At 41.7% G+C, this 12,724-nt stretch overlaps 1 protein-coding gene across 7 annotated transcripts in view; it reads left to right on the plus strand.

Annotated features, from left to right (window-relative positions):
- Positions 1-12,724, plus strand: part of EYA2 (EYA transcriptional coactivator and phosphatase 2) — an 86,489-nt gene that overhangs the window by 33,970 nt on the left and 39,795 nt on the right. For 5 of the 7 annotated variants that reach the window (XM_032127428.1, XM_032127430.1, XM_032127426.1 and 2 more), the window contains exons 2-6: positions 3,477-3,595; positions 5,393-5,437; positions 7,174-7,222; positions 7,845-7,987; positions 10,827-10,943. In XM_032127428.1, coding sequence (XP_031983319.1) covers positions 3,487-3,595; positions 5,393-5,437; positions 7,174-7,222; positions 7,845-7,987; positions 10,827-10,943 — 463 coding nt within the window. In that variant the 5' untranslated portion in view covers positions 3,477-3,486. Of the gene's footprint in view, positions 1-2,390; positions 2,410-3,476; positions 3,596-5,392; positions 5,438-7,173; positions 7,223-7,844; positions 7,988-10,826; positions 10,944-12,724 lie in introns of those variants that run through there. The other 2 variants (XM_032127432.1, XM_032127427.1) reach the window with 2 other exon arrangements.

Raw genomic sequence — 12,724 nt, forward strand, 5'->3', positions numbered from 1 at the left:
GATCACGCAGGAGTTTGATCTTCAGCACACATTTGACAGTCTTGACTTGGGGTCTGGAATCACTGCCTTCAAAACATCACTGTGAAAGAATATGTGATTTCCCAGTTGCCCCAGCATCTCAGTCAAAAATCTGAAACCTTAAATTGTTTGATCTGGCATTCTTAGCTTCATCATGACTGAAAAAAATACCTCTATTTCTATTTTTTCCTTCCTAAACATTAGAAAAAAGTTTTTGTTTTTGGCAGAGATTTTGTGGGCTTTCAGGGCAAAATACTGGGGTTTGAGTAGGGGATTCTAATGGAAAAGCTGAGCAACAAATTCACACAAGGTTCTTCTTAATTATAGAAGCCAAAAGCTCTTCCAGATGTCTGTCAGCCCTGCATGCTAGATGCTGCCATCACTGGTTTTAATAAAAGCTCATATTCAGCAAACTTTATTACTGATTTACTGTACACTGCTTAAGCCAGAAAATGTTTTTGCTCTAAAAAGAAAACAAAGACCTGATATTTTCATCAGTTGCACTCCAGCATGTCATTTACTGTGTTAAATACCAGCCCTGTTCCATTATTTGACTATTTTCTGTAGCTTGCCATCATTAAAACTGGAATTTCAGAAACTCTTGTCAGGAAGTCCATCGGCAAGAAATGCACATGACTAAATCAGTAAATGGTGCGTGCAAAATGGGCAAAGGCACTAACAGCACACATACATGACATGCGCAACCAGACAGGCAGTTCTGTGAAAAGTTACCTGTTTGTACATGCAACTAATACATACTCTAAAGAAAAATGAGAGCTGAAAAAAAGCACAGGAAAATGTTATAGAATAAATACAGGAAAATATGGTGTGGCTTTGTGAATACAAAAGTGAACAGAACAAAACCAGTAGAAAAATCATCAGGCAGAGAGTAACTAATGAAATCCCTGAACAATGATGTAATTAAAGTGCATTAATCACTATAAAAGATCATTTCCCTTCGAACATCTGCTCCTGTTCACTTGGCAACAGCCTGGGCAGTGTCATGAGTGATGGGGGTTTGGATTATGCTGAAGGGCATGTGTTATCTGAGAAACAAGGTGGAACAACCCCAGCTTGACAGGATCTGGGACAGCAGTGCTTTCCCTCAGTTCAGGTGTAACACCAAGGAAGTAAGGAGAAAAGAAATGAGATGGTGTTTAGGGTGGATAAAATGGAACCCTACTTCTCAGCCATGCAGACAAAATTTGATTGGGTGCCAGTGGATTTAAATAAACCAATTCCTCGGGGAAAAAAGCACCTTCCCACCCTGCTGCTTTTCAGAGAGCCATAGGAGCCATAGCTTGTAGGTGACACGTTGTTCCAGCCCACTGAGAAGCAACACAAAGTTCTTCCTGAGTGTTTTCTCTGTGGCAGCCTGGCTGTGCCAGCAAAAGAGTGAGATGAGGCATTTCAGGAGGAGAAGCTCTGGCATAAGCTCAGTGTGCAGAAGAAGGGCTGTGACCATCCCTTACTGCCCTACAGTCTGTGCTTCGGTGCCAGATGGAGCATAACTTCCTCCAGTGCTGTGAGGGCTGAGTGAAGCCTCTCATGAGCTGTGTTCTGAGTTAAGTGAGGAGTTATGGATTGTTGTTTCAGCTCTGTCACTGGACTGTGTCCCTTGGGTAGGATTTTTTACACCTGGGGACTGTTTTTTGTATCCTTGCACGCCATCTGACTCCTTGTTGCGTTTCCACGCGGTTGGTGGCACGGCCACTGGCTGTGGACACAATTGGTGGCCCCTGTGCATCCGCATTTTCAGTTTGTCTGTAAGGCAGGAAGGGGGGGAGGCAGTTGTGCTCCTCTTATGGGGACACCTCTGAAGGTGTAACCCTTCGAGACCCACTAGCAACAAAGATACTGCTGCAGAGCAACACTGATTTTTATGTTGGTCTTGTTTCCTTAGCAAATCTGTAGCAGGTAGCCCTTGGGGACCAGGAATGACACAAGCATTGGATCCAGAGTACTGCATTTCTACCACACTGGTCATTCATAAGGTCTCCTTCATGGCACATATTTGGGAAGCCTTTACCAGCCTCTGGACTTGAGGCTGTGTTGGTGATGAGAATGCACACACCCATGTGGATTTCCAAAGGAGGCAGACAGATCCCTGATACCACTTGGAGAAAGGAGGACTGGGGTTGTGGACACTGTACATGGTTATGCCTCTTCATACCTGTTTTTGGTAGTCCTTTGAATTCACAGAGGGTTCATGCTTTTTCTGTCTGGGCAGCTGTTAGGTGAGAAAGTGAAAATGAACTTAGCTTTGGTCTTTGCTGTTTAGTTACAGGTGAAATACTTGATCTGGTTTGTGCCTGTTCTTAACAATACTTGCCCTCCCCCACAGGGACTTGCAGGCTTTGTTAAAGGAATTGGGGAGGTTCAGATAAAAAGGTATGTGGTTTTCTGTTTCTCAAAGCTGGTAAAGCCATACAGTTGTATTTAAACAGAAAATCAAAGCAAACCTCTTGGCCTCTCCCAGGAGCACATAGATTGGTATTGCAGAAGCCTGAAGATTTCAGGTTTATGTGCTGCTTTCTCTAACTTCACGATGTTTTAGGTGTGCTGTGGGTTGTTACCAGCCAGTTGCTGCCGTACCACCTACTGCCTGTATAGTCCAGCTCAGGAAGGTGCCAGCCTGGGAGCAGGGATGTGCCAGCTGCCTCGGCAGGCGGCACTTCAGTGACGAGGGAAGGGGAGCCTGAGCAGGCTGCAGCCAGGTGCCTTGGATCTACTCACCACCCTATTCCCTCTGCCCCAGCTGCTCTTGCTCTGTCCAAGAGCACAGTTATGCTTTGCCCTAATAGCCCTAATTCCATCCAGTGACTTCCAGGGAACTGAAGTAAGGTTGTGCTCTGTGTGGCCATGGAAAGCAAAGAAGGGCATAGAACCTTAGAGTTCTCTGTTCATTATCTGTTCTGGGCTTGAACCAAAACCTGCAAGTTTAGTTGCTTGTGTGGAAGGGACTGTCCTTGTATCACTGCCACCTAATGGCCAGGACATTGTAGCTGGGTGCCTGGTGTGGGTGTCCCCTGGTAAACTGACCCTGTCACCAGTACTAACATCATTGCCTTGTGAGACTAGATAATGATCTTAACTGCCCTCAGCTTCATTTTCAGCCTGTAATAGTCTGTTCTGCAGCCTCGCTGGACATTGGTGTGTGTATTCTTGCTTTGATGGCATATGAGAGATCAGGAATTTAGTTTTTGTATGGCAAAATCCAGGAAGAAAAGGAGATCATTAATCAGATGGGTGTAATCTCCAAGGAAGCAAGTACTGCATTTTAATTCAGCATTTCCCTTTGATGAAAACTTTAGTGAATGTTATTATGTGGAATTTATATGAAGCCTGGGTTTAGGTAATCAGCTTTAATATTTATACTCTTAGGGAAAAAAAATTGAATCATTAGTAAGCATGCATAATTAATGAATAAATTGTATTTTTCCTTTGTTTTCCTTCAGGTATAAGGAAATGCTAGATCTAGTGATATCACCCAGTCTGACTGTAAATAGAGAGTGCCCTGACAGACTGAAGCTTAACCTTTCTCACATTTATGCCACGGCTCCAGATGACATAGAAGGTAGGCTGCTCTTCTGCTTACTGTTTGCTGCTTTAACATAGCATATATGTATACATGGAACTAAAGGGAGCTGGCCACTGCACCGCCTCTGCTTCTGGCAATTAGTTCTACAGTGTAGTGAGCAACTGAGATTTTTGAGGGGTTTTTTTTTTTGTAGACTCTCCAGTTGTGGTTGAATCCTTTAGTTCCACAATGGCTTGAATGCAAATGGAATAGAAATAGTTCATATGTAAATATATATCTGTGTATAGTTGGTGCCTGCATGTACACACGTGCATGTGTAGATTTTTGTTCCACTGGAAAAATTGCAGGTGTAAACCATATTTTGTGTAGACCTGGTAGTTTTTGCTTGGTCCCACTGGAGCCCCAGGGGTGGTGTGAACCTGAGCCCTGGGCTTTGGTGGTTGTGCTGCTGCTGCTGTTAAGGTGGGGGCTCTGGGGGCTCCCAGGCCCAGAAATGTGTTGAGCAGCCAGAAAACCTCTGGCCAAAGCAGCTCTGTGCCCCAGTTTGCATCGCTCTGAAATCACTGCTGCCATCCCCAAATGGTTAGCCCTGCTGGCCTCTGCTCTGGAGTTTCATATTTGGCAGGTACCAGGGACAAATTCTTTCAGTGGTTGAGGCTCTGATGGAAATTTATCTGCTCTCCTCCTTCTCCCCCCCCCCGCCCCATCATACTGTTCAAGTGAAGGAAACAGAAGAATGTTAAATCTGCTAAAAAAATTATTGGCAAGTGATGCAGCTGAACTAGTTCTTGCTAGTACAATCCCAGCTATTGTTTGCTGCGGTAAGGATCTGTCAGCCTTCCTGGTAGAGGGGAGTTAGGAAAAGGCACTGGCTATTATGTTTTAGTAGTACATTTAACCCTTCATTTATAGGCTCTTAGAAGCCCAGGAGATGTTTTGTTTGCATGTTTGCTGAGGGATTAGGAATTGCGTGGTTAAATCACGTACATCATGAGTGCCTATTTACTAGAGCAGTAGGAGTAACAGCCTAAAGGAAACATCCTTTTAAACGTTCCTGTTTGCACAAAAGATTAGAGCTAGAAATGATTTTTAAGTACATCATTTTGTAAACATCTTGGTGCAGGAACTGGTTTTTTATTAAGTGATATAAATAAGAACCGACACAGGAGCTGCACCAGTTTGCCAGTGACAGCTCATGTTGATTTGTTTCTTATAGAAATATTACGGTGGTTTTGCTACAGAATGATCCCCTGTGCTACCAAGATTGTGCTCTTTCCCTTGAAAATACTTCTTGTTAATTCAAAGAACAGGAAAATACTTGTGTGTTTGACAATTCTTTGACTGACAGAGCTCTTAATGTAATAAATGCACACAAATTTGTGCTCTGTATTACACATACAGTATTAAATTTAGCAAGTCTAGTCATAGTACTTACTCATTTAGATGTCCATGTAGCTGTCTGGCCTGTTGTTTCCATGTGCAGTTTTATCAATATAATTTTCAAGTGCACAATTTGCCTGTAGAATCAACTCTGCCTTGTCAATGACAGTAACATATTGCATATTCAGACGCAGTAAATTCCTTCTTGAAGTTCTTGGCAAACTTATTTGCTCTGTACCAAAATAAAAAATTTGAAGCTGTCATGTTTTGCAAAGAGAAAAAGAAATGAGGCTTGTGCTCAAACTGTTCTGCTGGACTTTTGATGTAATTAAAATTACGAATTAAAGGAATTAATTCTAAAATGTCTATTTATTCATTGCAAAAGAGACAGAAATGGTGTAGTTCTTGTTTTCACGGTCTAAAAATCTAATTTTCTAAACTGTTTTCTTTCAGGTAAGTCAAAGCAAATTTTTCATAGTGAGTTTGAAGGTGACTCAGGTGAGCCCAGTTTTGGATTTAAACCCAGTCTTTTTTCAGTGTGAGTAGATAAGTTTGTATAACATTATCCTTTGTCAATAATATGTACATTTGTATATCGCTGTCCTTTGTCAGTATTTTAAACCAAACCTCTCTGCCTGTTGCTTGGGAAATAGGTCACTGTACCACATTTTATATGTACAGAAACCAAGGTAGAGTTGCAGGTGGGTTTTACTTTTCTAAGGTGTTGGGGGGTTGAAGGGGTTTGAAGAAAGAGTCTTTCTGGTTTTGTTTCTGTCAGTGATTAGGGTGATCCTGTTAGTGATTAAGCCTGTATAGGTTTCACCATTAATTACATAAATTAACATTCTAAAAAAAGAATGATACCTAGTAATTAATATTTTTAGTAAGAACTCACAATGATGCAATTTTTATTGATATTTAGTCTAAAAAGTTACCAGGTGAAATGGCAGCGTTTTTAAAAATAGTTTGGTGTAATCTCCATGTTTTAGTGTAAAATGATAAAGCTGTGTAAAATGTTGTGAAAAAGGGTTGTGTACAAAAGAACAATTTCAAAAGAGGTCTGAATCAGGAAGAACAAACATTTCAGATGTCAGCAAGTTGAATCTTTTTGGTCATTCCGTCCATGTTTATTTCACAAGTTACCCAGACCCACAGGACTATTTGCATGTATTTAGACTTCATATGTACTTGAATATTTCATTAAATGAAAAATGGTTTAAATGTTTAATTTGCCAATTGGCCAATGTCTGAACAAAGGAAGTTTTGCTGTTTTGGTCACTGAAGGTGGGTGGAGAAGACATGTGGAGTTCTGGTGTGTTCATTGATGCAGCCAGGAGACACAGAGGCTGAATCAGTTGTGCCTCATGTCGTTATTGATGATTGTGAGAGAGTTTTGGCATTTATAGTGCTGAATTAATGACAGCTCCAGCCAGGAACCAATAAGCAAAGTTTGGATGGCACTGTGGAGGCAACCTGCAAAATACACATGATGGTATTTTGGTATGATGTTTTCAGTACTACTTGCAGGCATCTTGCAGGTTTTAATTTAGCTTTTTTTTTTTTTTTTAGTTTTTAATTAGGTAAATCTTAATTTATATCTGAATAAAGCTGGTAGCACAGTTTTCTTTGGTGCTGTTATAGGACACAACTGTTCGGTCCATTAGAAGGCATCTTGCATATATAACTTGTATGATAGGTTTTCTGCTGAATTATTTTTTGACTGCTGGTAGTTCAATAAGGTATGCTATAGGTAACTCAAAAAATTCAAATAAAGGAGATTTATGATGTTGTATTTCTAGTATTTACTATTATTTTATACATTTTAATGGACATTAAAGAAAGTGAGTCATGGTCTAGGAGAGTACCAAAAAAAGCAAAAGAGCAAAATGTGCAGTGGGCTTAAATCACTTCAGCAATCATAGTATTGGCTTTTATGGCCTTCAGCATATGAGTCACTGCTTCAAAGCCCAGCTTCATGATTAGTATCAGTCCCATGAGAAGAAGAGACTGGTAGTTCAATCAACTGGTATCACCCTCAGTTAAAAACTAAATCTATATTTATTGTTAGGCAGAGAGTATCTTTCTTACCTACTTCAGTTTGGGAATATTAAATAAAAAAGTCTTTTGATTCCTGTATATTTTTTTCAAACCAGCAGTGGTAAAAACAATTGTATCAGCTTGGCCATAGAACAGAAGATGATGAAAATCTAAGACCCTTTAATTTTGTTTTCCAGGCAGCAGCAAAGCAGCACCGCAGTGTCCTCTCCATCTGTACACCACAAAGTGAGTGCTCGTGCCAAGTGCTGTAATTTAAAAGCCGTGTTTTGCTGAACAGCCATTTTGTGCAGACTTCTGTCACCTTAAAAAACATCTGCCCCAAGCCCATCCACCTGTTCCCCTGCACATCTCTGGCACAGTGAAGTAGCTGGTTCTTAATCTTCTTGGATATGGAGTGAAATAAGGTTTGCAGTACTGTGGGCTGTGCTTTTTGTACCTCTGGGAATCCAAACCTTATCAGATTGAATATTGTTGTATTTATGAGTGACCACAGAGGGGATGTGTTGTAATGTCAGAGGTTTCCCATCGCACTCACTTGTTTGTCAAATTCAAAATGAAACATGAAAAACCAGTGTTAATTTTATTTTATATTTTTAACTTGCATATTATCTTGCACTGTCTTAAAGTCCCCATGCATTTAGGTGCCTTAATCTGATAGCTCATATCAGGAGCCATGTGCTGAAACAAACTTTTGCTTCAGTCCAGTCAATTCCACGTTCCCCAAATATTCAGCATCCTGTGTTGGATGTCACTTTAGCAAGGTGTCTAGAACTGTTCTACTTGTGCTCTAGAAGATCATGTACACTAACTATTGCCTTAAACCCTCCTGTTTTCTTGTTCTGAATAGACATTATCCCCATATAGTGACAGTTCCATCGTTCCCCACAATGGCAACGTATGGACAGACTCAGTACAGCCCGGGAATCCAGCAGGCTGCTGCATACACTGCCTATCCTCCCCCAGGGCAGCCCTATGGAATACCCTCCTACAGTGAGTACTCCAGAGTCATGGTACCTGTGAGGACATCGTCCTCAAAATATAGCCAAATATAGCTAGCAAAATATCTTTGAAGTCTTTAAGCTTTAGAGTGAAGTGTCATTTGTGTCTTAGCAACGTTCTCAGGTTTAGAGGAAAGTCTGACTTAAAAAATGTTAGGTTTACTTTGAACTACCTATCAGCTCTTCATATCATGGGTTATGTTTTTACAGCTAGGTAAGTTTGGAGACAGTCAGCAGTAGGATATGATAAATTTAGGTTCAGTAGGATGTGCTGCTTAGTCGTAGCTGGTGAGTGTTCCCATGATTCCCTGTCAAGACAAAGTACACTAAATATGATATTTATGAAAACCATACTTTGCCTTCCTTGGTTCTTCCTGAAGTCTCAATGACACAAGCTACTTTGAAAAAAATTTTGTGTCTATTACTACAGAAGAACCAAAATGCAGAGCAGAATAAGGCATGGGTGAAATGTTACAGAGTACATTGGTTTTGGAAGACACTTTGTGTTTAAATGGACATACATGTGCAGTCAACATTTCTAACCCCAGTCAGCTTTGTTCCCTGCTTTTCTGCACAGCCTGGCCAACAGCTGTGGGGAGACAGTGCTGGGCAGGAGCAGCTGGGGGATTCGCACAGGGAACTAATTAAACCAGCACTCCTGACAGAGAAATGCCTGGTAAACCATGCCTTAAGTGTCCTCAAGCTCTGCATGGGAATACTGAACTCTTGAGGAAGCTTAAAGTTCTTTCCACTCCTAAAGACCACAGAGATGTTGCTCTTGTTTAGGTACAGCTCTTTAACAGAAAGCTTTGGGCTTCTTACTTCTGGCTACTCCCATGAGGGCTGAGTCTTGCGCTGTTAAGATGGCTTCATGGTTTTGTTTCCACTCCTCTTTTCTCTTGTGCTCTTAAACACCTTCATTTACTTGGCAGATACAGTATCTCTTCCCAACGAAGTTTTTATACAGCCATTGACAAAGCTTTTACTGAAGGGGAATTTAGTGCAGCAGGCTGGAAGGCTGGGGGAAGTGGCCTTAGCAGAGCCAAAACTCTACCAGGATGATGAGAGGAATGTTTTGAGACCCTTTCCTGGAGCTATTTGTGTGTTTGCATCAGCTGGCTGACTTCCAAGGAAAACTCTGAACAGTTGTCCTGTTAGAGCAGGTGAAAGTAGAGCCATTTGCTACTGCCTGGAGGCTTTAGGGCATACATGTGTCAGGCCCATATGCTGCTTATAAATCCTGTAGGTGACCTCTTAGCATCCTTGAGCAGTGGTTTCCCTCCCCCAGCCCATACACCCTCTTTAAGATACTCAACACAGCATATGAAAAACTCCACCTGGCTGACAACCAAGAACAATGAGGCAGTATTGTTTTTAGGCACAAAAAATAAAACTCGGCCGGTTTCTAGACAAAACAGAACATTATGTGGAAATTAATTTGGTGCTAAGTTATTTTGCTGTCTGACAACAATTTTTAGGCTTCCAAAGAGGCCCATTCGCTGAAGATTGATTGTAACCGGGGTAGGTTGAACGCTGGAGTGCTGATGGAATTGAAAAGCACAGGATGTTGGGAAGAGGGGCTTCTCTGCACACACTTCTCTTCCCCAGCAGTGATGAAGTCACACACTTGCACCAGCACGTGTCCCCTAAGAGTCCAAATAAACTTCCTGCCTTTCACAGTCGTCTTGTTACAAACTTGTACTCAAACTGCATCGCAGTTCTTCTCACCTAAAGCTAAAATAAGTGATTTCTATTAGAGAAAACATTATCTGGGAGGACTTATTCCAAACCTGAGCAAGCACAGACTTGTTGCTTCGAAGACTCATTAAGCTAGAGAGCAGCATGTTTGGGGAAAGGCACCTGAATTCAACTTGTCATTTGGCGAGTTTGCCTCCACGTGCTAAAAGCTGACAGCAGCCTGGAAAGTGTGTAAATCCAAGGCCCAAACATCAGCAGGGTCTTTGTTTAATCCCAGCGCCCAGGATTTGTCCAATGGCCATTTTTTGTTGTGCAAATAGGATGCAAAGGAGGGAAGGATCACGCCCAAAGGGTTCATAATATGTTGCACCTTTGAGCTGTTTATTTTAATAATACAGCTGTACAATCTCAGCAGCATCTCAGAATAAAATATCAACCCCTTTCATTACCAGCAAGGGTTTCATCTTGCAATGTTTAATTCAGCTATTGTTGTTCCCCCTATAAATTGTCAGTTTAATTGCCTGGTTTTAGAAATGAAAAGATTTTTGTGGCTTCAGGGCTTACCTATTGTTCCTGAACTGTATGTTCTATCTAACTGAGTAGATGATAACCCTCCTGTAGGACTTGCCAATAAATGTTTTGATACGAAAGCTGAAAATATAATGCAAGTAAAAAATAACTCTTTTGAGAACAGAAATCTTGAGGTTATTTTGCTGAAGGTCCTGTTCCATTGTTAATCATTTTCTGCATCTGATAACTCTTCAGAAAAATTATGAGTCAGTGAGTTTCTTCAATTCTATAACAAAACTATATGTTCAGAAATTGTTTTTGAAAATAACATTATTTGTGTTTACCTATCTTAGCAAAAGTGCTTTTGGGTGTGGATACAGGATGTAGGTGACTCAAATACGATTTGTGATGAGTTTGGCTGTTAAGAGACCTGTTTGGGAAATGCAAATAGTTAAACATACATATATATATTTGTGTGTGTGTGTAAAAGAAAATGAAAAAAAAAAAGAGTTTATTAGGTTAAAATCCAGCTGAAAATTTGTTAATTCCTACACTTGCTTTTTTACATCTTCATATGACAAGCACTCATGTTCTGCTCTTGGTTCCCACTGTGTACTCCAAAGGCATTAAAACAGAGGACAGCCTGAGCCATTCCCCAGGACAGGGTGGATTTCTCAGCTATGGCTCCAGCTTCAGCACCCCGACGGCGGGACAGGCCCCGTACACGTACCAGATGCACGGTGAGTGCAGCCCAGTGCCTGGCAGGATGTGCTGTGGGCACTCAGAATCCCACAGCCCCACGCTGGGCCAGTTCTCCTCCTGCAGTTGCTGTGGAAAGCTTGTAGGTGCAGGCAGTCAGCGTAGGGAAGGAGGTAAGTCTCTGGTTGATCTGTTTTGCTCATCAAGACATTGATTTCTGGCTGAGGGACTGGCTTTAACAGCATTATGTCCTAGCAGAATTTCACCTATGATCAATATAAGCTTTGTGTTTCTGCAGAAACTGTGTTTTCTCTTTTTTAATTAGTTCTGTGACTGCATACCTGGGATTGTTGTGTTAGTGTGGGTTCCTGCATTCTGATGGAAGCAAAACAAAGGTGGTTTTACACTTCATGTAAACAGTCCTGTCAGTATTATGCTTCTTTATGCCTTGTGCTGACCTGAACAAGCTGCTCTGTGCTTAAACTGCTGTATATTCTCCCTACTATTTTTTTTTTAAAAGCTGGTACTTTGATACTAAAAAAAGAGAGTGATTCTGCTTGAGGAGAGACAAATGCACACGAAGCTAAAGCTGTGCCTTGGCTTTGTGAGATTTTCCAAGGGTTGGAAAAACAAACAGGAATTGCATGGCTTTCCCAAACTCTTGTAGAAGCTGTGGAAGGGGAGAGAGATCAAGTCTGTCACTTTGCTTTTTGATATTGTTGAGGGTTTTATGCAGAAGGCCCTTTTGTGACATTATATTTTGCTGGCATCATTGCAAAACTGTGTCTTAATTCTCTTAATTCTTCTCAATCTCGAAAGTGAAAGGTGGACATGCACATCCACTTTTATTCTGAGACCAACTAAAATCCTAAACAGTTACGAAAACAGGGAAAACAAGGTAAAATCTGTTTTATTCCAGAAATTATCTGAAAAAGCTGAAGGCTAAGAGTGGACCCTTGGCTGAGGCATCACCTGCTAGTTTTGTCAGAGCACGTTATCTCTAACACAGAGGTGGTTTTTGGGGCTTGAATACCTCATACTACTTGCTGAAGACACCTGTGCTGGATGTGGCACAAAAAAACCCAAAAAGCAAGATAACCTATGGGTTTGGGGTTTATTGTCACCTTGACTCCTACAGGTTTCAGCTGTCCTACTTCCATATGTGCGCTCTGTTGGCTGGCTGAGCTGTTTGAGAAGGCAGACTCTTGACTTTCTTAGGACTGAGGTTTTTAAGGTGCCCCCATTGTTCAGTCAGGAGGTTTAGACAAGCAAATTTTGTGCATCAGCCCTTGAAAATGTTACGCTTGGAAACAACAGTGACACAGCTGTGAGTTGTACCAAAACAGGCTGAGGAGAGCTGTGTGTATGATCGTGAATGTGCCCTAGGGTGAGGCTGTGGTTTTAAGTGAAATCACTTCTTTTCAGATATTTATTCCAGGATGATTGTTTCAGCCAGCTCCACTAAGCCTTTAATGCAAAAGAAAACAGGAGAAAACAGTTTCTGCAAGTGGCAGGTGCTTACTCCAAGGCACAGGGAGCAGGAGTAAACAAATATTTCCACCCTTCTTCTCGCTTGTGAGAGGAACAGTCTGAAGCTCCCTGACTGTATGGTTTATTTACCTTGCTGAGTGCTAGTGAAAGGTTTGAGTGAGGAGCCAGGAGCCTTCCTGTGCTGAGTGCTACCGAGGAATGTGGGCTCAGGGCTTTCCCACGCCACAGCACTTGGGGGTGGGGAGGTGATCGCTCCCGAATGCGAGCAGGCAGCTCTCTGTGCCACCCAGCTCCAGGACCACTGAGACTTTGCTGGTGATGGGCTAAACCA

This window comes from Corvus moneduloides, chromosome 17 (genome assembly GCF_009650955.1).
Source record: "Corvus moneduloides isolate bCorMon1 chromosome 17, bCorMon1.pri, whole genome shotgun sequence".
NCBI lineage: Eukaryota > Metazoa > Chordata > Aves > Passeriformes > Corvidae > Corvus > Corvus moneduloides.